This window comes from Tursiops truncatus, chromosome 5 (genome assembly GCF_011762595.2).
Source record: "Tursiops truncatus isolate mTurTru1 chromosome 5, mTurTru1.mat.Y, whole genome shotgun sequence".
In the NCBI taxonomy this organism is placed as follows: Eukaryota; Metazoa; Chordata; class Mammalia; order Artiodactyla; family Delphinidae; genus Tursiops; species Tursiops truncatus.
The window spans coordinates 10,077,975-10,104,783 of NC_047038.1; the positions used below are offsets into that span (position 1 = coordinate 10,077,975).

Sequence of the window (26,809 nt, forward strand, 5' to 3'; positions counted from 1 at the left end):
GATTTAGGAAGCCAAATGTTTCCTTCCCCAAATTCCAAAATATGAAAGATAAGAAGTCATCTGTGTAGAAACAGGAAGGAAAGGAAATATATAAAAATCCAAGCTTTCTCAATTGCCTTTCCTTTTCCCCTAGTAAAACTGAGCCCCATCCTTCACTCCTTTAAACCAGACCCAGTATTAGAAAAGCATTCTGTGGGAATACATCACAGGGCTAGAAAGTGCTATTCCGCCAAATTACAGTTGGCGTATGCATACGTTTGTAGTTTGTAAAGCTTTCTAGGTAATGTGCTTCCATTTCTCTTAGGAGCAAATACCAATGTCAAGGTCAGAATATTTATCTGTGAAATATTTGTTTAAACACTTAACATTTGTTTGGTCACCTCTCCCCTTTTCTTCTTAATTCACAGTCCCTCAATCCTTTAGAGTCTCTTCAGATAGGTTATTTTCCACAATGTTAATCTCTTTATTCAGAGTCGCCTTTAAGCACCATAGTCTCCAGTTTGCCACAATCCTCTAATCTAGGCTCAAAGAAATGCGAAATAGACGCATTTCAATTTTTCTACTCTTTTGTTATAATCTGGTATTCAAATCAACATATTTAAGTATTTGTTTCTGTAAAACACCACTAAGTTAACAGAAGATTATGTTTCAATCAAAGAGAAGATATAATGACAAGTATCAAGCATTTCTGAAATACTAGACATGATAAGAACTCCAAAGATAGTAACAGAAATCATATCCAAGGAGAAACATCCTAACTAAATTATCTTTTTAAGCTTACACAGTGATATGTTTTAGCTATGATATTTGCTTTCCCTATACTATCAGAGAGACTAACCAGCTATTACATTTTAGTTAAACTCAAATATATTGCATTAGTTCATTTATTCAAACTATATAAATTTTAAAAACCAGAAAAATTAATCTTTGGTTAGAGCCCAGGACAGTGGTAACACTTTGGGTGGTAGTAACTGAAAGGGAACAGAATGGTGAACTTTTTGAGATACTAGTAATGTTTTGGCTACTGGACACAGTACCCAGTTAGTGTGGTCACTGATTACACAGGTGTGCTCCTTTTGTGAAAATTTCTTGAGTTATACGTTTGTGATTTTTGTACTTGTCTATATGCATACTGTACATTAATCAAAAGTTTTAAAATAAAAGTGCGTTGCTATCAACAAACCTTATTTTAATCATGAATCAAATTAATTGTAAATGTAAATAATAGTTATGAGAAAATTATGGAAATTTGAACAACAGCCAATCAACGATAGCAAGAAAATTTTTTTAGGAGGAATATTATTCCTGTGGTTATGTTCAACTTTATCTTTAATAAATATGCTGAAATATTAATGAATTAAACAGTAGGGTTTCTGGGTTTGCTTTAAAAATATGAAAGAAGAGGAAGTGTATTAGGTTTTGGATGAAACAAATTTGTCAAGAATTGATAATTGTTTAAGTGGAGAGTTTAGTAAACTATTCTCTTTTTTGAATAAGCTTGAAATTATCCCTCATTTAAAAAATGTTTAAAAATATAACTTAGTAGAATGTATGTGCTGTACATAACATCATTCCCTATTCCCATTGTTCTTACCAAAAAGATTGAGGTAATTCAAGAATCAATATATATTCACCAAAACAGATCTAGATTTCATGACCTCCAATGTAATCATCTGATGAATAATTATATGGCAAGTAAACCTTAAAACCACACTACTAGTGACTAGCAAGGGGATTGGTTCTGGCATCAGATTTATTAATAGTGAAAGAAAAAGGTACAATTATTTTATACTAATTTTACAGGTCAGTTTCAAGGTTTTCTATATATTTTTTTAAGAATAAAATGATAGCAACTGTCAAACTATAATTTTAACTCTCCTATCTATGGACCTATTACTCCTACCACCATTTTGATTAAACCTACATGTGAAGTATTATATTTTAAACACACCATCAGGTGTACATCATCAAGACAACTTATTACATTTACTTTATCTACTGTTGCCATTTTTGACTCAGAACTTTTTACCAATATGTTGCCCTTTGAGACAAAGCCCAGTGATGTTTAGTTAGGTATGAGAGAAGCTTTCTGCCCTGGCTATTTCTTTATCCAGGGTGATTCAAAATTTAACCCAGGAAATATATGTTTGATATTGATTTTATTTACGTATTACTTCTCGGCTTAGGACTTTTATATTTTTCCAAACACTTATTTTGACAAAAACATTTACAGATATGCTTTTTATGGAATAACGTAGTAATTATCCAATTTTCAGCTGAAACATAGTTATTGGCATAAATATGAACCTTGGAACACTTGATGACAAACTAATGTCAATTTTCCAGTTTGTGTAAAATATACAATTAAATATCCAACACAAGTAATATTAGAATCTTGTGTAGGATTCCAGCTAACACCAACATTAAAAGAGAAAAAAAAGCCCTACTGATTACAACATTTTTACAAGCAGTAAAAATAATGTCTTCCTCATAATACAGAGATCTATTTCCTCTACAGTGTCATGGTTAATTTTGTTATATTATGCAATATGAACTCATCCTCAAAAAGTACAACCAGGACCCCAAAAAATAAAGGAACAACCAAAATTGATTGTATCACTTATCTGTTTCTCAAAAAGCACCATATTATCATGTTAACAGCTTCCGATAATGAAATAGCCGTTAGTTAAATAAATTTACTCTTATGTTAAGCATAATCTCTGTCTGTTCTTTCTCTGGTAATTGATAGATATAATTAAAAATTAAACTAAATTAAAAACATAATGCTTCTCTATGGGTTGCAAATATGCACAACTCTATCCATACAACAGAATCATTAAAATAGAACACAGAAAATATATTTATAATCACTTGTTGAACTCAATGATTTAAAAACTCTTTGATAATTTAGACAACACTTAAGAGGACAGGTTATAAAAATTTTATTGAAATAAATTTCACATATAATCTTTTCAATCCCTACAGTTAAAAGAAATGAATCTCTAGGAAAAAGAATATGGTTAAGTGCCTAGACATAATGTATAATGTCATATACTATATCAATTAAAAAATCAGAAATAAAATCCTGATTTTTATCTGTAAATTTTCCAGCTTACAATTTGTTTTTATCCATGTCCTTTTGTATGTAATTATATTTTGGGGTTCAATCTTTCAAATCTTCTATACTGTCCCCACCTAAACTGATGTAGTTAATTAGAAATCACTAACACAGTAATTAGGGAGTCTTATTAGACCTAGATATAAAACTTCCAAGATTTTTATTATAATTTAGGAAACATTAAATGGACTCACATTATGCTGAGTTTAGTCCTGATTCAGTAGTATTATTTAATCTTGAACAATGAACCTTATAGTCCAAAACAGTTTCCAAGCTATATTGTCTAAATGATACTAATTCCTATTAAAAGGATTTCAGAAGACTCAGACTCACTCAAAAAAAGTCTGGCACGTTGAGTATTGAACAATGTTTAATAATATTTATAAGCAATTGCATTTGTATATTCCAGACTTATTTACAATATCTTTATAATTTGATGCATTTAAATTTTGACCCAAAATCTTCAGTATGATGAGGCAGGAAAAATTCCCAAGTAGATATTCCTTTTCACTGAATAATTCTATTTATATTTTAATTGATAATCTTCCTTTGTTAGGCTCACATGATGCACAAATGCTTATATGGATTTACTTCCAATGTGCAAAATAAGAAAGAGAATGAAAATGGTCTGTAATATAAAATGAGGTATATAAATATATTAATGTGCTAAATGTTGATTCAATAAAATGCAAAGTGTGCACAAAATAAACTGCTTTATGTAGATGAAGAATCATTTACTAAGCAGTGTAAAACACTGAAAAAGATATAAATTACTTTAACCAATTGTCTTCTCTATATGACCTTAAATGTTTTAACCATGTATCCATGAACTCAAAAATGTAATTAATAACATGTAAATAAATAACTCCTACCTGGGAACTAAATAAGAAATATAAGTGACCATAATGAAGAAAATGTATATATGTATATACATTAGCTTTATAAAAATGTGAAGGATGAGAGCTGAAGTATGAAAGCTTTATTAGTAAATAAAACATGTAAAAGATTGTTTTACAGACCTGGTAAGAAAGGGGGGCAATTAATATTCTAAGAGTGTTAAGAAATTAAAAAAAAATTTAATTCCCCCTTAGAATATGAGGTAAGACCCTTGAATAAATCAAAAGAAGTTTAAAATCTTAAAGTACTGAAAAACACCATCATATTTCACAAAACATCTTGGTTAGGTGTATTTCAATATTTTGAATGAGTTCAATATCTATCTTCCCTCATAAAATCTTGTAGGTACTATCTAGAGAGAAATACAACTAATTTAAAACATGTTTTTTTAATTGGAAGAAAAGAAGAGAGTTTGCCTAGAGATATCAAAAGCTGTGTGTAGATGTGTGTGTAAAGTAAAGTATGATGACAGTATTAAAGAAAGTTTGGGTGCTTTAAAAACACTCATTCGTCCATTAATTCATTTTCTATCACATAATTATTTTGCGTTTATAATATGCATGGCTGGGTAATGAGTCTAAATATGCCAAGGGAATATTGGATATTAACTAGTTTCAATGCACCCAAAGGCACACATTTTAAATGATATGTGATAAGTCACAGAGAAGCACTGCTGTCTGAATAAGTAAAACACAAATTGCCTACAGAAATTGCCAGATGTATAGATGTAAAATGAACAGTTCTGTTTCATATCTGCACCTCAGAAAGATTTTTATAGCTTTCATTTAAATCCTATTAGTTGAGGCAGACCATTGCTCAACAACTAAAGGAGAAGAAACAAGATAGTCTTATGATATCTCATTTATCTAGAGTATACAAAGGTTCCAGTCAGCTGCTGCACCATTTAACTGGAGTAATCCCATAAATTGTGAATAGATTACCATTTTTCAAAGAAGTGAAATATTGTAAAATTCAGTGAACATTTAATTCTAACAGTAGATATATGGAGAATATGAACTGGGATCAGGTTTTTTCTGATCCTGAGTTGTCATTTGTTTCTTGCTCACAGAGTTGATGTGAGTAAACTATTTTGATTACGAGAGATTAATTCATAATTACAGAATAAAAGAATTTAATGGAAAAATAGAAATACTGGTGTGATTCAAAAACCAGAGATTTGTCACAAAGAGATAAACTAAAAAAGTAAGAAAATTAGTTAGACTCACAAATCTAGAGGTATTCTTATAAAGACAAGTGAGAGAACAAAAATCTCAGAAATAGGATATTATTAAAAAAAAAAGTAGCACAACTTGGAGAAAAAGTGAACAGAAACAAACATATCTATTAAAAAGGAAAAATTACTGAAAAAGACGTCCATTCATTTAGTAACATATGGACCTAACAGACAAAAATGTCAAAAGGCCACCTATAAAAATACTTTCTGTGGAATTTAATATTTGATAAAGTGATGCTATGCTTATGACATTAGAGGAATATACGAATTCCAGAGAAAACACTACACAGGGGTACATAAGTATGAGGGTAATCTGTACCAGTAAGAAAAGTCATTTTATTTTGAATACTGTATATGCTCCTATATATATTTCATAATTCGTTTGACTTCAACAAATTATGAAAACTTAGAGGGCCGACTAAGATAATGAAGGAATTGGAAGACGTGTGACTCAACAAAACACACTCTACGACTTCAAAAAAGTAAAAACTTGAAGTGTTAGGTAGAAATAATATAGATGCCAAAAAGAATGTTCCTAAAATGAGGGTTACTGAAAAGAAGTCAAAGTGTCAGCAGCATTTTAAATGCAATGTTTCAAAGTTCTGACATCTTTTCTTACGTTATGATATGTATGAGTTGGGTTGAAATTTCAAAAGGGCTCAAAAGTAGGCAAAAACAAAGTTAGGTCAGGAGACAGCTGCTTTTTTGACACACCTGGACTAGTCTAAATGTTGTATGCTATGAAAGCAGAATCAATTGTAACACTTTTCAATAAATGGTTTCCTACAGTCCTATGATTGTAGAAAATTTCATGGATTTAGGATTTAAAAATCATGATGTCCATGTAGGTTTTTTTCACTTTATTCAATATAATTTATTATTGTATGACCTTTTAAACAAATGAAAGAAAGATTTCACACATACATTTTAGATGAAATTTCATTGGCCATTTATCTTATGATTGTTTTCAATTCTTAGGGAATGACTAAGTTTTTGACAAGAAATCAACAGGTTTCCAAATAACAAATCCTCATACCTTTAGTACTGTATTGTTTAGGCGGATTTAAACTGAAAGATATGCTTGTTTCCAGACAAAAATAATCTGAAGAGATAATGTTCAAAATGTGAAACCAAAATCATAAGCAAGAATGATTACAAAAATAATATTAAACATGTTGTTTTAACTTTTGGGCTTTTCTAAATTACATTAATGCTATAACTTTTACCAGTTATATTCTTGAACTTGAATTATTTTTATGATCTTTATTTTTTCAGACTATCTAGATGTTTTATGTAAAACTTACTGTGTCAGTTGAAAGACTCAGCAATTTTAAATAACATGTCAGTAATTTTAAAGAAATTCTTGAATCCTGTATGAAAAATATAACTAGTTTTAAACTCCAGAGAATATTTTTATTTCATTTTAATAAGTGTTGAAAACAATTATTGATTTTTATTAAGACAAAGTATTTTCATATTTTTTATTGCTTTAATAAAAATTAAAGCTAAGCTAAAATTTATTAACATTTTAAGATAAATCTAAACACTATATTTTGACAATATGACCATGTTTAAATTTATTTCCTCCATCTTTCAGTGTATCCCTTTGGTCCTTATCAGAGTATTAGCAATATACAACATTATGACAAAAATAAGAGGAGGCATGCTTGTAAAGAGCTCATGACTAATGAGACAAGGTTTAAGAGATATGCTGAAAATTTCTCCTGATTAAAAAAATAAGTTCCATTTCATTAAATGCATTATGTATAGTCTTCATGGATCTTTTCTTATACATTAAAAAAAGAAGAAATATAATTGTATATAGGTATTTTTTTAGAAACACAAAGTACATTGTTTTTAATGTGCATACATGCACTTTTGTGTAAAAGTTGTTTTCTTACAATTTTTAAGTTTAACTTTAGCAATCAGAGGTGTAGAAATGGAAAGTTCTTGGGTGTAGACAATGATCTCATTTGTATTATTAAGCGTATCACCATTTCCCTGTCATCATTTTATAAATGACAGTGGTAGCCTGATTAGGCTTTTGTTAGGGCTTTACAAAAATAACTAAATATACAGTTACTTTTCTTAACATCAAAATGTTCATTATGTTCATTAAAAAACAAAATACATGTTTAGCAAAAGAAAAACTGCTTCCTCAATAATTATTTAAACATTCTGATTTTAAATAAAGGTAATTAGTGCTAATTTTTAGCTTCTTTAATTACATAAGGGACGTGCTTTTCAATTTAGAAGATGAGAATATTTCCATTCCTGATGATAAATGATACACGTATTAACAACTACCACCATGTGAATTTGGGGGGCAAAATTGTCAGGAATGGAGGGTTTTGGTTTAGCTTATACAGTTAGATTAACCATAAAATTGACTATGCCTATTAAATCAGAGCTAGGAAGTAATTTTAAAGATAACTGTGTGAGACTAAGATGACATTAAACACTAGAAGTTAAAAAAAAATTCAGACATGATTAAAGTTATATGAAGAACTGAGGAGAGTATAAGTAAAAACAACAAAATGCTATTTTTCTGCTTCTTTTTCATCCCGTCCACACTTTATCCCAAACCCTAAATTTTGAGCAGTATGAGCTGAGCTGGCTAAAACAGAAGACGGAAATTGTTATTCAAAATTAATTAATTATAATACACATCGGGAATAATATGCAAACAAATCTTAATTTTCTTGGTAAAATAATAGATGCGTTCTTTGATTTCTAGCAGCACATATATCTGATAACACATTTTATAATCCCTGAAATCAGGGATCTAAATGAAATACTAGATTATTAAAACGTAGAGAAATTTGCGTTAAAATATATGTAGCATTAATATTTTTATCAACAAAAATTGTTACCATGATTCTTAAAATTAAACAGAAAAACTAGTCAGTAGAGAAAAGACATTTGTAGATGTTCAAAATTTCAGTTCTGTAATGTAAGTGAAATTTCCTCAAGGTTGGTACTCACTAAGAGTTAGAGGTTGAACTGATTTTTCACTATATTTGATGTAGATTTACCAGTTAATATATGCTAACAGGAAATATTTGTATTTGTTTAGAAATACAAATTTGAATTACTCTGAATCATATGCCCTTTGAATTTTTACCTTGAAATTATTGATAATGTACTTCTATAATGTATATTATTACTTTAAGGGAAACACTACTGAGAATATATTGTGTAAAATTTGGAAAAGCTTGGTTTTTGATAATAAGTAAAACTTTAAATCCAGAAAGAATGAATAAAATTTTAAATCCAGAATTTAGTTTGAGGGGCAAAGACTGAATCATAGTCCTTATTTATTAAAATTTGATTTTTAGGCTACTTTAATAAATATATGCTAAAGAATCTCAAAGCATTGTTGTTTTTCAGAGTGGTTGTATAAAGTTATCCACTTCAAGACTATGGTCCCAATATCGAAAGAGCTGACTACAATTATCAATGTCTCAATGTTAGAAGAAGCTACTATTTTAAATAAATGAATAATATTGCTGTGTTGATATGCTTTCATCGTGTAGTTCCTCTGATTCGGATAAGCAACGTGTATCCATGCCAACATATTACTAAATCACGTAGAATGATCAAACTGATGGCTGCAATGATTTCTGAATTTAGCCTGTGTTTAATGTCATTGTGGGAAAAGGATGATTAAGTGATAATGCTGGTAAGCAATAAGAAAACGAGATCTCTCAGTGACTTAACTGTGAAGAGATGTTTTTCCACCTTAAGCCCTTCAAAACACATGGAAATCAAGTCAGCAGGTGAGCAGTATTCAAAGGAAATAGGAAGATCATTTGAAAAATGTTTTCAACAACATCAAAAGTTATCCTTGATTGTAGCCAACCACCATGTCCTAACCCAGGAATTTGTCTTCTTGTTAAGTATATCCATTTTTCGATTGTAAAGTGCTGTCTGCATCCAAGAGTCACTTTTATCCTTGTTTCTGAAAACAACCTGAACTCTATTTTTACTAAGAAGAATGGCATGTTGAACTTTATTTCCTGAAAGGGAATACTTTGCTACAGCCTTTTACGGAATACTTACTCAAATATGGTGGTTTGTAAGGCGCTCGTGTATTAGACAGCAGTCCATCCAGCTCTTTCCTCTCCAGGGTGCTGTGAAGGGCCTTCTCTTTGCCGAAGGTGGAGAAGGACCTCTCCGACCCAGGCTGGGCTTCTGGAGTTTCAAACACTTCAGTGTCTGGAACAGAGTCCATGCCAGGAACATGCAGATTGCTACGATAATCAGCAGCCTGGCGTCCATCAGAAGGGACAAATGAAGGCATCCAGCACCGATCTGAGTGGCCCAGGGCTTTACATTCCTCGGTGCAGTTGGAGAAGAGATCCATACCTGCGAGCAGAAAACACAGAAGCTATGGAGGGAGCCTTCACCAACATGACCAGCTACTTAGAAGTGAAAAGTTGCAGGCAGCATAAAGAGCAATGGGTGAAGGTATCTTGACAAATTTTTCTTGTTTTAACCTGACAGGAGCCAAAAATCGCTTTACATTATTTTATAAAGGGTAAGACTCTTGGCAAAGAGGCCTCTGAGATAGATGTTTCTAAACTACTCAGGATATCGGGGCGGGGGGGGAAATGTTGGCTCTAAATTATTTAAATAACTAGAAAATAGTGAGAATGAATATTTTAAAAAATCTGTCGTGAAGTTCATAACAGAGAAAAAACCGAAGTGGAAAACCTTCGTTATCCATAATCTCTAATGATGTTAAGTCATCTGATATTTTTTTTCTTAGAGACAAAAAGGGAAGAAATATGGGAAGTACTAGTGATGACATTTAGATTATAAAATCTGGACATGAAATAAAAAGTGAAATTCAACAGAAACATGGCATACATACTGATACATCAGTAAATAACAAGAATAAAATAAGATTACGTGACCGGCCAAGAGCATGCTTTCTTAGGTTCCTAGAAAATGACTTCCTAAAAGTTATTTTTCAGTGACACTCTCGTAGTCCATATTACTACAAACCACTTATCATTTACCACCTTAGACAAGCCCAGAACAAATGACTGTAATTAGTGAAACCAAGGTAACAAGTGCAATGTGAGTCAGCTGCAGACGCTATTGACAAATACTTTATTACTTGTTCTATATTGGAAAACACTTGTCCTAGACAACACAGAGCTGTTTGCTTACTAATCCTAGATAGAATACCAAGATTTCAAACGACATCTTCAAGTTTCATTGTCTCCCATAGATTGACAAGAATATTAAACACGTTATTTATCAAGAAATCTCACTCACTTTCTTAAGAAAACATAACAATTTGGGGGCACTATAGAATACCATTTGTTATTCATTTTGATAACTAGCAGTAGGTGAAAAAATAAGTACATAAACAAAATCACATTTTAACATGTTTCTAAACAGAGCAACGCATTTATTAAATATGTTTAAAAACAGGATCAATTTGAAATAACCAAAGTGTGATTAGTCCGTACGTCAGAAACTCTCAAATGCATGAAATGCCTGGTGTGGAAAAACTAGGGATTATTTTTTTGACCAACAGAGTAATATTTATGTCATGAACACACTTGATTTTTTTCTTTAAATGTTATGAGTGATTTGAGCTCTTGAACAAGTTTTAGTTTGCAAATTCCTAACGGTATTCTACTAGTACTAATTTACTTTTTTGTGTATATATTTTAACATCTCTCTATATCATAAAAAGAAATCAATTTTTCACAATTATTAACCCTCCAGATTATCCTCAAGTATTTTGGAGTTAAGAACAGCTAATTACATGTATTATGTTTTAAGAAATAACACCAAGCTTCTTATCATATATTAATCTCACTTTATAATGACTTTTTTATTTTAAATTAAACTATGTATAATGCTAAGTCTGACTTCAAGTCTAACATTCCATTGATAATTGATGCATAAGCCTGGAAGTAAATTACTGATCAGTGAACTGTTGAGGAACGTAAACATGAGCTGAAGCCAAGATAAGGAATCAGACTAAGAACAGCATGTAAAACATGTCAATTTTTCTGTAGACACCAGGGAAGTTCAGTTATCCTATGCCCGTAAGGAGATAGGTATTTAAAAAAAAAAGAGAGAAAGGGAAGGAGAATATCCCTGATGCACACTGACATACGAGCTAGGTAGAAGTTAGAGAACCAGAGACATCTCTTTTTGAGGCACTGTACTCTAAATGCTCCCTATTTATAGTGTGATAAGGAATAAAAGGCCTTTTTGATAGGTGGAACTACCATTAATAGTAAATTATGAGCAATTATATATTTTAAAAATAAATTCATGTCATTAAATTTGAAGTTGATGGAAAAAAATTCAAATTTTAAGACAGAATTGTTTTATTGGATCCTGATAAAGATGGGTACTAATGTAAAATTTGATGTTAATACAGTTTTTCATCACATAACTGATCAAACCCTTTCAAATATTTCTCATGAGACCATTAACAATCTTTCACATCTGTTTGAGCACTGTACCCAAGTATTCTTATAATTTTGAAAATGATAATCACAGAGAAAAATTTTAATAATCTAGTCTCTCAACATTATCATTAAGATGTTTGCCTATGTTAGAGGGTACTTTTAGTAGAATTTGTTTTTATGGGTAGTTTATATTCAGTTGTGCCCATTTTCTTCTCTCGAAGTATATGTTTTTCTGCCTCTTTGACTTATTAGAGGCTAGTTAAAATTCCCTTAGATGATGAAGTAAAGTTCTCATGAATTGAGAACCTGTAAAACAAAACATATCATGTGCATAACAAGAAAAGTGAGGAATATGATAAAGTTTTCTGTTGGAAGAACACTGTTACTTGCCTGAAAGGGGAACACTTGTAAATAATGTTCTTAATAAATTTATGAGCACTCCTTTTGAAGTGGGGTCCCCATAGTGATAACACAGCTTTATATAACTAGAAGGAAAGGGAATATGGCACACATTCTGCCTGTAGATGTTTCACCAGTTTTACTGATAAAACAAGTACACTAATTTCTCATGAGGAAAATATCAGGCACAGAAACAATTTTTTAAAATCATATAAATAGTATATCAATCAATTTCAAATGAGTTTTAGAAACATTCAGTGAAAATGTTTTTTTTCATTTGTCTTAGATATATAGTTTGAGAACCAAATACATCTTGCCCATTTACTGGTCCTCACCTTAGGGAGCCATTGACTAAAATTATTTTTAAATTATTTTATCTTTTTTCATATATCACTAATCCCATTAAATAAATAAATAAATATATATATATATTTTTTTTGCGGTATGCGTGCCTCTCACTGTTGTGGCCTCTCCTGTTGCGGAGCACAGGCTCTGGACGCACAGGCTTAGCGGCCGTGGCTCACGGGCCCAGCCGCTCAGCGGCATGTGGGATCCTCCTGGACCAGGGCACGAACCCATGTCCCCTGCATCGGCAGGCGGACTCTCAACCACTGTGCCACCAGGGAAGCCTAAATATATTATTTTAATGACCAGATAAGCAGAGGTATATTCAAGTTTTGTGGTGGTAAATGACTGCACAAAGGACAGGAATGTCAGTTATTTCAGTACATGGGACATTTAAAAATGCATACCTTTCACATTGCTTTCGGAATATTTTAACAGCTCAAACTGAAGTCCCAAGAGAAAATAAGTTTAACTTCTTTTTTTTTTTTCTTCTTGTTCAAATGCCCTTACTTTAGAACCTGTGGGATTTGTATAGCAGACAAATACAGGCCAAGCCTGAGTTTGAAGTTCTGGTAATTCCTAAGAAGCATTTCAACATACATATTTTATTTACAATTTCTTATCCTATTTATTTATTTTTTTCCACTTCTCAGAAATGTCTGTTCTGCAAGGCATGACAGCTGAAGTGATAGACTGCCTGTTATGCAAAGATATATTCAGACAAATTTTAAAATACATCTTTTTTAACTAGCAAGTAACTTGATCCCTTACAGTCAGAGGCAGTGATATTACCACTGAGAACAAACTGATTCCAAAAAGGTATCTGTATTCAATTTGTGCTGTTTTCTGATGAATGTAATACTATAAAATTACATGCTCATTTCTCTCTCACGTACCAAGCCTTCAGAAAATATGTGGGGTTTTTTTCCAAAATATGATAAATAATTTAAAAAATCAACACTCAAGTTTTGGAGGAAATTTCAAGTCTTCCTTTAATTATTTAACACTGGAGAAATTACAGATATCAACTCTAACCGTAAAAATTGCTATAAGTTTTAGGAAAATTTGATTTGAGAGCAGAGATTTAACAACATAATTCACCCAGGAAAAAAATCAGAACATGCACATCAAAATTTTCTCCTTACTTATCTTTCAAAATGTTTATATTTTTCTCTGTTTTCTCTTAACATTGGTCTTATATTTTTTCCAATTGTAAATGTCTCCTCATTATCAAGTTGTAGCTCACATTTTCACCAGAAACCTTAACAGAAAGTTTTTGCTTATTCAGGCAATGGTATGAATTCACTTTATTTATAAAGCCAGAAACTAATTGCCATTATCTAAATTCTTATTGGAGTCAGGAAAGGGGAATTTGTATTTTATGACAAAACAAGAATTCTCTTATTGACATTGTAGTAGTGCAGTGGCTTAATGCATTTCATGATATACTTTTATCTACTAGTATGAAAATACCAATAATACGAATCACTTAATTTTTTAAATTTATAGCCAAGTTTTGACCATGTGTCATGTATAAATCTCATGATAATTAGGTAAGAAATTGACACATTTAGAAGCTAAGTTCCCTTTATAGCTAAAAGAAAAATTTACAAGAAGGGAAATTTGAAAATTTTCAGGTAAATATAACAAGTAACATTAACTGAATCATCACTTACTAGCATTTTCTTCTTCAATACATATTTCAAGAAGGCACAATTATTAAAAATAAATTCATAATTAATCCTAGTATGTACATGGTAAGTATTTAATAAATGGAAAAAAATTTCTCACAATTAAATAGATTGCCTTAGATCTACCTCCAATAATATTAAAATGTTTAAGAATATACAACTAAAAATGTTGTATCAGTATTTAAATTAGACAAAAGTTCTATCTTTTAATCTAATGGTATTATAAAATTGAAAATATATTGGTTTTAAATTCATTTTTTTTTTTTTTTTTTTTTTTTTTTTTTGCTATTTTAGCTGTGATTAATCAGTTTCTCCCCTTGTGATGGTTTATGTAAGCGTTTACCACATCTCCTTGGACTTCTGCCATATCTAACCAATACATCAATACTGCACTGAAAAAAACGGAAAGCACCTTGACAAGGCTATAGAAAGTAAGTGCCACAGAGCAGTGGTCAAGCCGAAGAATTTCACACATGGAGCCAGGTGCAGTGGAAAACTGAAAAAGCTTATGTGATTCTCTGTGCAGCTGCCTCCGTGTTTAAAGCCCTTCTATGAACAAGATTGGTGACTGCAAATGGCTTAGAAAGGAGAAAAGCAAGGGGGGGGAGGGAGGAGAAAGAACAAAAAGGAAAACTATTCATAGAAGAATAAATAGAAGGAATATCCAAATAAATAAATACAAGCTAATGTTAACATAGAAAAAGAAAGTGGGAATAAATAAAAACTTAGGAAGTTTAAACAGGTGAAGCACTAAGCTAAACAGTGTATATAATGTAATATGAAATGAGGTACAAACTAAAGAATTCAGAATCTATTTCTTTTCAGTGCTGTTTTTCCTTGATAGCCTAACTTTCCCCCTTTATAACCTAGCTCAGTGGGATCTGCTTATTAGCACAAAAGTTTTTCATATTCTAAACCTGGAAATGTATGTGCTATGAAGAATATTCTCTAAATATTGCAAAATTGGAAGACCATCAATACTTGGTTTTAGAAGGTAATAAAACAGATGTACTTATTTACCTGAAATAGGCTTAACTTTTTGGAAATACTGTAGCTACTTGGTGTAAAGTTTATAGTACACAACAAAGAATGGACAGGAAAAAGTCATTAACATCTTAATTCTCTGCATTTAGGGTTTCATACTTTACAAGGTAAACACTTCAAAATCATTTTTACAATAAAATTAGACATATTAAATCTGACTTAAATTCAGCACACGAAGGTATAATTACTTCTTAATATGAGTGTGTTATTACAATTTAAAACAGCTGTCATTGTGCCCAGTATGTGGTGGCAGCTCTATAACTGCTAATGAAGTAGATTGTTAATTCTGTAATACTTTTACATGTTTAAGAACTTAAAGATAGAAAAAAGAATTTGCCATTTTGATAAGAAAAACTGCCTGCTTTTAAATATGTTTTCCTTACACAATCTAGCATTTAAAATTTCCTTTTAATGTTTTGACATCTCAAATAATTTAAAAGAAACATTAGCGAAATGGCAACATTGAGCGCCTGTGAAATGAAAGAGCTAGTGGGAAGGCGCACTGATAAGAATGTATTCCCATCCATGTTCCAAATTTAACACTTTTTGCAGATGTTTATTCATTTCTCTTTTTTCGGTTAAGTTATTATGGCTCATTATGTCTGAGGGGACTAAACTAATTGAAATGTTCATTGAGGTTGGAGTGCTACAGAAAAAAACCCAAAAAACTAAAAAAACAAAGTAGGGGGGAGTGGGAAAGGAATAAAGTGCACCCAAGGAACCATGCAGCAGTGGATACTCTTTTTTTTGTTTTTAATATTAAGCATTTTGTTTCCAAAGTTTTAAAAGGCAGACTATTAAATTAGAAACTCTGAAAAAGGAATAGGAATGAGCAATTCTAAACATATACCTTTTAAAAGATAACAATAAATCATATGTCATATATAGGCCAAAAATGAAAGGGACTTTGTACTCAAATATAAACTTCTGGCAAGATCTGGTTTGTTGTCAGGTTCCCAGACACTAAATAGATGCTCTGTTCACTTAGCGTGAAGGCCCGCAAGGGGCAGGGACCTCCGGGAATTCTTGGCAGTTCTCAAGTCTCATTAGGTCTGCATATTAATGACTTGCAGCAATATAAAGAGACCCTTGAGCAGTCTTTTTTTCCCCTCCTCCTGCCTGCGTTTCCCAAGGCTAAGGCAGCCTCAGACACGGCACACATAAGCCAAGTGAGAGGCTTGCAGCCACCACTGCTGCCAGGCGACCGTGGGGCTGATACTGCCCTTTGGCACACTGCGTCAGCACCGTTCAGAGGCCCAGGGAGCGTGTTAAGGAATGGGTGCTCTCGAGGATCAATGGTACCTTGAAAATGAGAACCCTATCACCCTACACTTAATCACTAACCAAAATAAAGCTCAAAGCTCAAGTGAATGAAGTTGGACCTTGAGACAGTCCAGTGATGGGCGTCTTAGAAGTTATAAAAGTTAGCTTGCCTTTGCCTTTCTTTATGTGTCAGATAAACACAAAACTCAACTGAAAAAGCAAAAGCAAAAAAAAAAAAAATCAACAAGCACCCTTCATAGTTGAAATGCAAATTAAGTGGAAAGAAAACCCAAACCTTGTGAAATTGTTTTCATTATTTTAAGGTACATATTTTATTTCTTTTAAGTGTTTTCTTTAATTATTAGTAGTTAGAGTTATCAGGATCCTATAAAACTTAAAGGGTAAATTTATATAGAAAAGGTAAAGGAAGATAAAGTAAAACAAAGTAAAAAATACGTATCACATTGCAACCTCCATCAGTGAATACCATTAAGCCCGCATACAAATATACCTAGAGTTCAACTTTTGAACATGGATCCAATGAAAATATGAGGGAACCTAGGATGCTTCAGAAAATACACATTATCAAATGTTAACTAGTGTCCTGAAGCCTAAGAACCCGGGATTGGAAATCCTGCTTTCAACCTATTCATGATTTTAATCACCATTCCTTCTCTCATTCAATATTCGTTGACATGTAAAATGCATTGCTCTGGAAATGGAGAAATTTGGATTCTGGTCCCCAATCATCCACTCATCCTCTTGTGACCTTGTGCAGGTCAACCAATTTCATTCATCTTCAGTTACCTCATCCGTAAGCAAGTCTAATAATATCGTAATTGACTGAAGACTGAGGACTGGACCACGCGAGAAATCTCTGGCTTTTGTATGCAGTATAATTCCAGGAAAGAACATTACATAAAAAAGAAACGTTTCATAGTCTAACATATTCCACAATGAATTTCTAGCTTTCATTCTCTGAAGGAACAGTAAATATTACAATCCTCTTCGAGTATACAATTGTCGACATAGGATGGCACCATTCTTCTGTAGATTTACTAACACTAAAAATTACCTAGAACATCATCCTTTCAGGATTGATTTTTGAAAAACACTATAAAGTCAGCATTGCCCTTTGATCACACTTACCAGCTGACTGGCCGCGGTTGGTGGCATCGTGATCACTATCTCCCTGTTCGCTGTCTCCATGGCCACTGTCCTTAGAGCTTACTATGTCGGCTTCCTGGAATGCAGAACTAGAAGTACAAAAATGTGAATATTAGAATAAAAAAGGTGAAGAAACACAGAAAACATTCTTCTGCCACCACATGGTCACTGATGGTGCTGCAGATGCCTAGAGCTCTCAGGTGGCTTTATTTCTGCTTAAAGCTAGTTTTCATAACCTTAAGCCTAACTCTCTAAAATTAAGCATTAGCAGTTAGTTGGAGCCGTTAAGGCATGTAAAGTTTAGCCATTATTCTGTGATTGGAACTAAGCATATGTTTATATCATTTTCATAGAAGATATATATATGTATATATCTGGGACAGCTAGGAAGATTATTAGAAGCAGTGTAGGAGTGTAAACTGACAAAATAGTCAAGTATACTTAGTGGTTATATGTAAATGAAACACACCAATATTTTTAAAGTTTATTGTCTAGGAAACCTAACGTAATCAGTATTTATGTCCTGCCCTAATTGGAAATACTTTATCGTTTTCTATTTTGATATTGAATAATATACCTAATTCCTACTTTTAGTAGGTAGTAATTTGTCCATACACCAAGGTAGGAAAAAAAAAAAGGAGTCCATACCTGTTAACTCGGCGAGGTCTGTCAACTAGATAGCTGAGCTCTGCTCGCTGGTGTTTAGTCTAGAAAAAAAATAAATAAATCAAGAGCATTTGAATGCTAAGGGTTTAACTAACAAGTCTGCTTTTGAAATTAGGAACTAATTCTAGCTTAAGTAATTGTGTACATTTTTATGAATTTCTAAGCTGTCCTAAAACCTCAGACTAGTGATTGCTGGGTAAAGGCAAGAAGATATGCAGAGACACTTCAATCTAGATTTTCAGTAAAGGTTAAAAAAAAATGCAGAGATAAAAGGCCAATTTTAAGTGTGTGTGTGTGTGTGTGTGTGTGTGTGTGTGTGTGTGTGTGTGTGTGTGTGTTAAGAAGAGAATGCAAATGACCTCATAGCTGGGGCTCATAAACTATTGTCTCCAATAGGGTCAACCTAGTTATATATGCTGCAGTCTTTCTGTTTCAGTGGCCTAAAAACAGTGTTTAGGTGCATATACTGGTTGACACAAGAAAAACAGCACGCTCAATAAGAAAAAGTTTGGATATTTTATGGAATTATTTTGTTGTTTATTTTCAAAATGTGCTTAAGATACAAATGAGCTGTACAAATATTCATGAAAGTCAATGAATAATATCTAAGACTCAAAATAAATGAAATAACCTGCCAAGAAAGGAGTTCATAATCCTCCCTTCCCTCCTGGCCCCAATTCTTTTTCCCCTCCAAACACCCCTTGCCTTCTCCTCCCCGCCTCCAGCACCCACACGCCTTTTCCGGTCCAAACTTTCTTTTACAGAAATCAACTCCGTTCTCCCCCCCTCCCTCCCTCCTTTCAACTTCGCTACTTCTCCATCTTATAAAAAGAAATCGGAATTGACAAGCCAAATTCTTGGATGAAGAAAGCCAACAGCAGTGAGTTATCCAAAACGGTGGCAAGAAGGTAATTATTAGCTAAAAGATATACTCAAGACAACAATTGTTTAAGCCTTCGTTAGTTTTACGCTTACAGGGGTTTGTGCCAAAGCAACTTCATTCAAATTCACACTGTGTGGGCGTTCGGCTTCAAGAGCGTCTGTAAATGCTGTCCAGAGCAGAACTGAAGGCTTTCTTTGCAACCCGAGTTCAAACGACAAGGATCTGATAACTCATTCACTAAAACATGCATTCAAGTTTAGACAACTGTGCAAAGTTAAACAATCTATAGCTTACTTTTACACGCGACTGAAAGCATCGATAAACAAAGCAAAACAATGAACTTTATTAACGCCTGGGACAAATGCAAAGAGAAAAAAAAACCACCTTTGCCAGCGCCAGAAGGTCCCTCCACCGCATTTCCCTCTCCCCACAGCGCACTTTCCCCTTTACCCCCAGATTTCTAAGAAGGGAAAAGACTGAGAGGGGGGTTGGGATTTTAAAGGAAAGATGCCAGAGGGAAGAGGGAAGGTCCAAGGTGGCAAAGCACCAAAGGAGGGGAATGAAAATAAACGTGGAGGGGTGGAGCGCAGAAAATTAGGGACAACACGAAGTTTAAGTTATACACGAAAGTGTGGGAGAGGTGACTCCCCATTCCTGCCTCCACAAAGATACAAGTGAGCTAATATCCTAAAAATAAATACACAGTGCACCAGAGATACAAGGGCCGGGCTAGAGGAGGCTTTCGGATGGAGGAGATGAGAGATGGTGGTCCTGGCGCTTCAGCCTTACCTCGTTGGACAAAATGCTTCCGTTGGAGATGATGTCGGGCTGCTGGTCTGTGTAGCCGGTGACGATGGCCCCGCAAGGGTTGTGCTCAGTGTCCGTACTCCGCGAAGGGCTGCAGGGTTTAAGGAACATCAGGTCGGTCTTGGCGGACTCGGGGGTCAGGCAGACCTGGTAGCAGTAATTCTGGTTGTGGTGATGGGAGCCAAAGCCCCCGGACTCCTCCACCGGCACTTGGGCCGGGTTACTGGGTACGTTGGAGCTTTGCACCAGCATGATGTCCGACTTGCTGAGTTTCTTCTTGCGCGCCCGGGCTTGGCGGCCGCAGCAGGTCGAGCCGCCACCGCTGCAGCAGCAGCAGCAGAGGCAGCAGTCGCTGGCCAGACACGTGTAGATGTTGAGCTTCTTCTCTTTTTGGCAACGCACGGCAAGCACGATCATGGCCAGCAGGAAGATGAAGGACACCGAGCCCAGCGCGATGATGAGGATGAGGGTGAGGTCCAGCGAGGTCTCCCCGCCGCCTGAGCGGCTGGGGCGCTGGTGCTCCCCTGACCCCCCGCCCCCGCCCCCGCCCCCGCCCTGGGGCTCGACAGCGCCATCCACCAGCTGCACCACCAGGGTGGCGGTGGAGGACAGGGGAGGTTGCCCGTGGTCGCGCACCTCGATCACCAGCTCGTAAGGCCGCTGGGGGTCGCGCTTGGCCGGCACCCGGCGCGCCGTGCGGAGCTCCCCGGTGCGCCAATCCATGCGGAAGAGGTTCATTTCGTTACCCCGCACAATGCTGTAGGTGAGCCGGGCGTTCTCGCCGTCGTCCGCGTCCACCGCGGCTACGCGGGTCAGCAGGTAACCGGGCTCCGCCGAGCGGGGCAGCACCTCGCGCGCCGGAGTCCCGTTGCGCCCCGGAAGGGGCGCCACTATGGCAGGGGCGTTGTCGTTCTGATCCACGATGAGGATGTTGACAGTGGCGTTGCCAGCCAGCGCCTGGGGGCTGCCGGCGTCCCGGGCTTCCACCTGGAAGCTGAAGTCCTTGAGCTGCTCGTGGTCGAAGGAGCGCAGGGCGTACAAGTAGCCGTTCTCGGAGTTGATGGATACGTAAGTGAAGACGCTCATGCCCTGGATCTGGCACTCGAGGATAGAGTAGGCTAGCTGGGCGTTGGCGCCCTCGTCACGGTCTGTGGCGCTTACCGCGTAGATGTAGGCGCCCGGCACATTGTTTTCGGTCACATACACGTCGTAGACCGGCTGGCTGAATCGCGGTGCGTTGTCGTTCACATCGGACACCTGCACCTGGATCGACTTGCTGGTGGAGAGCGCAGGCTCGCCCTGGTCCCGAGCCACCACGGTCAGGGTGTAGGAGTCCCCCGCCTCTCGGTCCAGAGGGGCCTCGGTCACGATGGTATAGTAGTTTTTGAAGGAAGACTTGAGGCGGAACGGCACATCCCCCAGCAGCTCGCACTGCACCTGCCCATTCTCCTCTGAGTCGCGGTCGGTCACGCTGAACAAGGCCACCACCGTGCCGGGCGCCGCGCCCTCGCTCACCGCCTCCTTCACGGTGCTGAAGCTGATCTCCGGCGCGTTGTCGTTAGCATCCAGCACTCTCACGATCACCTTGCAGTGCGCGGGCACGGCGTTGGGGCCCAGGTCCTTGGCTTGTACGTACACTTGGTACACCGGGCTCTCTTCGTAGTCCAGCTCGCCGCTCACCTCCAGTCGGCCAGTGCGAGGAGAGAGTCCGAAGAGCTCCCGCGCCCGGGGCGAAATGTGGCTGCTGAAGGAATACACGACCTCGCCATTCTGGCCCTCATCTGGGTCCGTGGCGTTAAGCTGGATCACGAGCGTGCCCGGCGGCGAGTTCTCTGGGAGGGACACAGTGTAGACGGGTTGGTCGAAGGCGGGCACATTGTCGTTGGAGTCCAGCACTCGGATGGTGAGTAGGGCCGTGCCGGTGCGCTGCTGTTGGGGGAGCAGGCCCCCTCCCGCTCCGCCTCCTCCGGCCCCTCCTCCCCCGTCCACCGCGGTCAGCACGTAGCGGTGCACCGCTTGCTGCTCTCGGTCCAGCGGCTTCTCCAGCACCAGCTCGGCGAATCGGTTGCCATCCCCCTGGGTCTGCACGTCCAGGGAGAAGTAGCTGTTGGGGGTGATCTCGTAGTCGCGCAAGGAATTGGTGCCCACGTCTGGGTCGAATGCGCTCTCCAAGGGGAAGCGGGTGCCCGGCGTGGCGCTCTCAGAGATCTCCACGGTCAGGTCCGGCTCCGGGAAGGAGGGGGGGTTGTCATTGATGTCCAACACCTCGATCTCCACCCGGAACAGCTCCAGGGGGTTTTCCAGGAAGACCTCCAGGTGCAGGACGCAGGAGGGGCTCTGCTTGCAGATTTGCTCGCGGTCAATCTTCTCGTTCACGTACAGCACCCCGGTCTCCAGGTTGAGGTCCAAGTAAGGGGTCCGAGAGTTGGGCGCCGTTTGAAACCCGCGAGCCGAAAGTTTTGTAATGTCCAAGCCCAGATCTTCAGCGATATTCCCCACGAAAGTGCCATGTTCCTGCTCCTCCTGGACCGTGTAGTGAAGCTGGGAAAAGACTCCTTCCACCATCCAGAGCAAGGCGAAGAATAATAGCACAATCATCTCCAAAGGGAAAGGAAGCAGCTTCCCGCAGCCAGCCAGCCACCCAATCGCCTCCCCAGCCACCACGAAAAAAAAAAAAAAAAATCTCAAATAAAAGTGCGCTCTGTGTGTGTGGGGGGTGGGGGGGCTGTCTTGTGGCTTTCTGTCCTTAAAAATCTAATTCCTTTTGCCTCATTTTAGGGTTTCCCCCAGTTCAGCCTAATTTTTCAATCTTAGCGCAGGAAGGGTGACAGGCGTCCCCTTTCCTCATCTGTAATCTTCCCACTGACCAATTAATAAAATAATAACAATAGTCAGCGTCCTTTATTCCGACAGTCTTGGCGCAACGCGGTGCTGGCAAAGCCCAAGGAGGAAATTTTGATATTTCAGGACTGTCCTCGGTTTGTCTTCTTGCTGATGGGAGGAGAAGAATGAGGTGGAAGAGGAAGAGGAAGAGGAAGAGGAGATGCTGTTGGCACCGCTGAACATGCCTCTTAACGTCAACGGCTGGCAAATGCAGAAGAGCTTAAAAACGGCGAGAGAATTTTGTGCCGAAAAAGCATAGAACGTTTCTGCAGCATAAAACTTTCATTCTCTTCATTTCTCCGGATGGATGTGCTTCTTGGCATTTTTTCCTCTTTCGCTCTATTTGTAGTTTTTGGCTTTCATAGTCTTACTCTCTGTCCTCATCTCCACCGTCGTTTGCCTCTCTGGAAGTGTGAAGAGCAGTTTCTTTCTTGCTGTTTCCTTCCCAAGCCTCTTCCCTCTAACCTATCTCTCTTCTTTCCAGTCCTTCCCTCCTCCTGCCTCAGCCCCAGAGCCTGCGATCTCGGCTGGCAGTTTCTGAGCTCCGAGCGCTCCGCTTCTCTGTTTTTGCGCAGCGCCCTCATTCTGCCAACCAATCGCTGAGGAGCACCACCCACCGAGCCACCGCTAATTGGCCAACCTGACCGTCAAGCAGGCGCGTCACGCAAGCAACCGGGCCAGGCTGCCGGGGTGAGTGTGAGTGTGAGCGCGACCACAGCCCGGCAGGTCCCGAGGCGCTAGCTGGGACTCTGCCACGGAAAGTTCCCAGTCCCCGGCCGCAGGTAATGGCGAGGGAATAGAGAGGTTCCCCTGTTTGCATCAGCAAATGCGAAAACATAATAGCAGCAGCGGTATCCTCTCCCAGGAGCGGGGTTTCCAATGACGCTAGCATTCTTTTTCCTTTAAGGTATTTTCCTTGCTACTGTTCGTGGAAATAAGTCACCGAGAACAGGAAAAAGTTGCAGAGGGGCCACTAATTGGCAGGGATTACCTAATTAAGGGACTCTGGTGGAGATTGGCAGGACTTTTAAAAAACAGATACGATAAGGACTGTGTTAAACTAAGTGTGAGGGTCTTAAGGGGCCGTGTAGGAAGGGTTGAAGCTTAGGTGGGTCCTGAAAAGCCGCGGGATTCAAGCCCAGGGTTGAGGGCTGGCGGCTCCTATAGACGTGCGGCCGCGTTAGACTTACCTCTTCCCTTCCTAAACGTACATCCACAATATTCTTACCAAATAGATTAATGCGCTTGGGGACCCGGGTTGAGCTGTGAACCCTTCGGTCAGTGACTGAGGAGTTTCATCTGAGCTCCGCTTTGGAGCCCGCCCGCCTAACGCCGGCCTCGCGGGCCTCTGGCTTGTTCGCTGCAAGGCGCCGCGGATATCCCTGCGCGTCCCCCCGGCCAAGTGCGACGCCGCGGCGGCGCGCACAGGCTTTTTTCTGCTTATTCTGACAATTGGAGAGCTCCCCGCTCCACCCTCTGCTAGACCGGAGCACCGATTCTTGCCCAGCTTGGGGCAAGACCGCTGGATGAGGGCAGCTGGGCGGCGGCGAACGCGGGCGCGGGCGGAGGCGGGGGTGGGTGCATGGGCTGGGTCGCTGCACACGCGGGGCCAGAGTGTGTGCCGCTGCGGGTATCTGCGAACGTGCTTGCACATTCACGGTGCTCGCATCCATCCTTCCTGGTCCAGCGCACAGCTCTGTGTAAGCCCCAACGGAGCCCCCTCCACCCCTCCTCCCGGGTCGCGAAGGATGCACTTGACGAGCTCCGAGGGCTCACTCCTGAGGCGCGGGGGCAAAGCGGCGCGTAAACGCACCCAGTTCCTGTGAAGTTGAAATAGAGCGCGAACTCTTCAATGCGAGAGAGTGGATTGAATGTTAATTCTCCAAGAAAAGATTAAAAAAAAAAAACCCAGAAAACATAATTGTGTATTAATTAGTGGGCTGTAAGGGGTTGTTTATTCAAACGCAAGCCGCCCTTGTTCAGTTTCCTTCTTATGCCACAGGATGGGAAGGTCCCTTGGGGCTTCCTGGTAATGAATGACCTGAGAGCAACACCGCCACAACCTGCGGGAAAAGGAGAGTCGTTTCCCCGACCCCGAGGTACGTTGCCATTCCCTCCTGGCGGGGAATTAAGGAGGGCGAGTGGCCATGGGCGTGATTATAGACTGAGGCATGCCCCTGCGAGTGCGTGTCTGCTGCCCTAGCCCCCCGCCCCCCTTGGCTCTTTCATGGAGATGGGTCCTGCATTTGAGCGGTTAGAAGGAAAGGATGCCAGCAAAAATGGCTAATCCTTTTCCAGCTGCAGTAAATTGACGATTGGCCAAAGCCAAGCGAAAACCGCTGCAGTTGAAATGATTTTAACATCACGTCTGCGGCTGCGAATGGAGCGTCAGTTTATAAAAGGACCTGTGGATCAATGAAAAGGAGATTATAGTGTATCTGAATATTAATAACGGCATTGCATCTGTACTTTCTACCCCTCCCCCTCCCTGTTTTTTCTTTAGATCTGAAGGATTGAAATGACACGTTTTGAGGTCTTCAAGCTGACTCATCAGAATCCTGGAGCATTTTTTAAATGACGGTAATTTTCTAATATTTCATTTGTACATACGGAAACACTTGTGTGTGTGCCCGTGTGCGCGCGTGTTTGCGTGTGAGAGACATGCGGCTGAATGACAATGCAGATCCGGAAATTGTTTGCGGGAGACGGTTTGTGCTCTCAAGATGTAGATGAAGTTTGAACCGACTTTGGACGTTCGCTGAGAGCCAGAGTGCTTCCCGAGGTGGAGATGAGAAGATGGCCAGATTTGCCTGTAAATAATCACTACATCCACTGTTAACGCTTGAGCTGCATTTTTTTTTTTTTTTTTTTCTTTTTGGTAGCAGTTGTGTTTGAAAGGGGAACTCTCGCCGCAAACGTGGGTTACAGGCGTCTCCTAGCGGCGAAAGCAACACAGGGCATGCCGGAGAATTTCGCTTTGGAGCTCTCATTCGACAGGGCTGGCCTGTTGGGGGCTCTTTAGGATTTCTTGGGTCGCAGAGGCCTGCATTCACGCCGGCGACGCCGGCCGGGGTCCTGTAGAGGTCTCGCCTCTGACTTCTAGTCTCCGAGGCGCCGTGGTATCGGCGGGGTGACGACGGAGTCTTCCGCCTGGGAGAGCAGACGCGAGCCTGGCCGTCCGCCTCCGTCTGGGTAGCTCCGGCCAAGGGCGATTGCAAGAGTATTTTGTCCCGGGCCAAGATTCAAACGTTGGCATCAGCACCCTTACTGACTTACTTGCCTCCTTACTCTGGAACCTTAAACAGACCCCCCTCGCCCCGTCACCCACGAAACAAAACCACACTTTAAATCTGCCTTTTAAAAATGCTTTTGAAATGAAACCCGTGTACTTTTTTCCTTGCTGTGTCAATCCAGCAGATTCCCCCCCCCCTCCTTCTTTTTCACTCGGCGGACCCCAGAATGTAGTGAGGCCGTGATTACATAGATAACAGCTTCGGCAGGGGGGTGGGGCGGGGGGGGTGGATGACCTCTTTGAAGTGCAGAATACAGTTCAATGCAGCGTCCTTCGACCCCCTCCCCCCCAATTATTGAAACCGGCCGGGAGAACCAATTCTTAATGTAACCCTCCCCCAAACCCCACGCCCCCTCCAGGAGCGCCAACCATCTGGGCCCAGACAAATCGTATCCTAAGGCAGATGGGGAAAGTAGCTATTATTATTTGGAGGGGGGGTTATCAAAATCAGTTTTCATAAAAAATCCTGGTAGGTGTGTGAGTGATTATGCACCCTCGTCTACTTCATTGTCCTCTAAGGGCAGCCGAATGGGGAGGGGGGCGCTAAGGATCTCACCGTCGCGTTTTATGTACAGAGTTACAAACTTCGAAAGCAGCTAACCGGGCTGCTTTCTTCCCTACCCTTTTCTGTAAAAGGCGGGAGGGAAACAAGTTTGTTAACCAGCGTTTGGATGAAT

The 26,809-nt window shown here is 38.9% G+C and overlaps 1 protein-coding gene and 1 long non-coding RNA gene across 3 annotated transcripts in view; one reads left to right on the forward strand and one right to left on the reverse strand.

The window, feature by feature from the left end:
- Positions 1 to 23,397, reverse strand: part of PCDH10 (protocadherin 10) — a 40,704-nt gene extending 17,307 nt beyond the window's left edge. Inside the window, exons 1-4 of one of the 2 annotated variants that reach the window (XM_033857441.2) lie at positions 19,940 to 23,397; positions 18,250 to 18,308; positions 17,584 to 17,690; positions 9,312 to 9,617 (exon numbers count right to left, since the gene is read on the reverse strand). In XM_033857441.2, coding sequence (XP_033713332.1) covers positions 9,312 to 9,617; positions 17,584 to 17,690; positions 18,250 to 18,308; positions 19,940 to 22,555 — 3,088 coding nt within the window. In that variant the 5' untranslated portion in view covers positions 22,556 to 23,397. Of the gene's footprint in view, positions 1 to 5,486; positions 9,618 to 17,583; positions 17,691 to 18,249; positions 18,309 to 19,939 lie in introns of those variants that run through there. The other variant, XM_073804835.1, reaches the window with a different exon arrangement.
- A 9-nt stretch (positions 23,398 to 23,406) lies between these two features.
- LOC141278740 (uncharacterized) lies at positions 23,407 to 25,453 on the forward strand. Its single transcript, XR_012331861.1, has 3 exons — positions 23,407 to 23,622; positions 24,843 to 24,939; positions 25,344 to 25,453. It is a non-coding gene; the product is annotated as an uncharacterized lncRNA (long non-coding RNA).
- Positions 25,454 to 26,809: the final 1,356 nt, after the last annotated feature.